Source organism: Triturus cristatus, chromosome 4_1 (genome assembly GCF_964204655.1).
Source record: "Triturus cristatus chromosome 4_1, aTriCri1.1, whole genome shotgun sequence".
In the NCBI taxonomy this organism is placed as follows: domain Eukaryota; kingdom Metazoa; phylum Chordata; class Amphibia; order Caudata; family Salamandridae; genus Triturus; species Triturus cristatus.
Genome location: NC_140585.1, coordinates 177,337,245 through 177,338,728, shown reverse-complemented (window position 1 = coordinate 177,338,728; position 1,484 = coordinate 177,337,245). Strand labels below are relative to the sequence as shown.

General features: G+C 41.9%; 1 protein-coding gene across 1 annotated transcript; it reads left to right on the top strand.

Moving 5' to 3' along the window:
- Window positions 1-210: 210 nt before the first annotated feature.
- On the top strand, window positions 211-1,146 carry LOC146853849 (olfactory receptor 5J3-like). The gene has a single exon (XM_085650940.1). The coding sequence runs from the start codon at window positions 211-213 to the stop codon at window positions 1,144-1,146; it is 936 nt and encodes a 311-aa protein (XP_085507066.1).
- Window positions 1,147-1,484: the final 338 nt, after the last annotated feature.

Here is a 1,484-nt window from a genome sequence, read left to right as displayed (position 1 = left end):
TGGCAAATGCAAAGTTATATCTAAGTGGAAATTGAAGTTTTCTCCAGGAAGACCTTAACGACAAAACAACAGGAGAAAGGGGAGCAATAGGGAAATCGGTGGAAGAGTGGAGCAGGATTGAAAGATCTTACCCAACCCAAGATACAAACTAAAACCAATGTGAATTTCTACTTTGTTTCTCTTCTAGGACCCTGATGACCTTGTGATGAAATGGGACTTGGAAACCAATCCATGGTAGAAGACTTCATTCTACTGGGGATGAGCAAAGAGCTAGAGCTCCAACCTGTGCTCTTTATTGTGTTCTTATTGGTCTACATTGTCACTCTTATTGGAAATGTTGGCATGATCCTGCTGGTATGGGTGTCTGACAGCCTTCAAACACCAATGTACTTTTTTATCGCCCAGCTGTCATTTGTAGACCTCTGGTACTCTTGCACAGTTAATCCCAGGATGCTAGCTGACTTTCTGTCTCTTCAGAGGACCATCTCCATCCTAGGGTGTTTTGTTCAGTTGTTTTTCTTTGGGTCGTTTGCCACCACTGAATGCTTTATTATTGCTGTGATGGCCTACGACCGCTTTTTGGCTGTTTGCAACCCACTACTGTACTCCCTGCTCATGAATTCAACACTTACTGGTAAGCTGTTGTTCAGTGCATATTTTGGAGGCTTCCTCCATGGATTGATCCATACTTGTGGTGTTGTAAGACTACGTTACTGTGGGCCCAACCTCATACCTCATTTTGTGTGCGATCTCCCACAGCTGCTGAGGCTCTCCTGTTCTGACACCAGCCTTAATGTGGTGTTCATCTTCGTCTTTGGTGGTATAGCCGCAATGGGCTCTCTCATCATTGTTGTTGTCTCCTATACCTTTATCCTCATGGCTGTTCTGAAGATCCGTTCAAGAGAGGGGAGACAGCGTGCTTTCTCCACATGCACATCCCATTTCACCTGTGTCTCCCTCAGCTATGGGACTATTTTCACCATGTACTTTCGACCCAAATCCATTTACTTGCCAGAACTGGATGCTATGGCTTCTGTGTGCTATGCAATTTTGGTGCCTATGGTGAACCCCTTGATATACAGTCTTAGGAACTCAGAAGTGAAGGGGGCCCTGAGGAAAGTAATTCAGAGAATTAACATTTCATAGATTTTCAGATTTATAATTAGAAGACTGCAGTAAGAGGAATTACATGATTTTCAAGTACATTCTATTAATACATCTGGTGGTATTTCAGGTACCTTAAGGGTGGGATCCAACCCAAATAACCACTTTGACAATTGGAGTCTGGATTTTATGTTAGTATTACATTATGTTATGGGGTTAGATTCTGTGAAGCTATGATGTTACTTGGTACAAATTTCCAAAACATTATATTGTATCTAGGGTTATTCTGCACCTTGTAATTTAATGGTATTTTATTCTAGTTTATTTTGTCGATTGAACAACTCAGAGGTGTGTGCACATTGTAAGACTCTACAGACCTG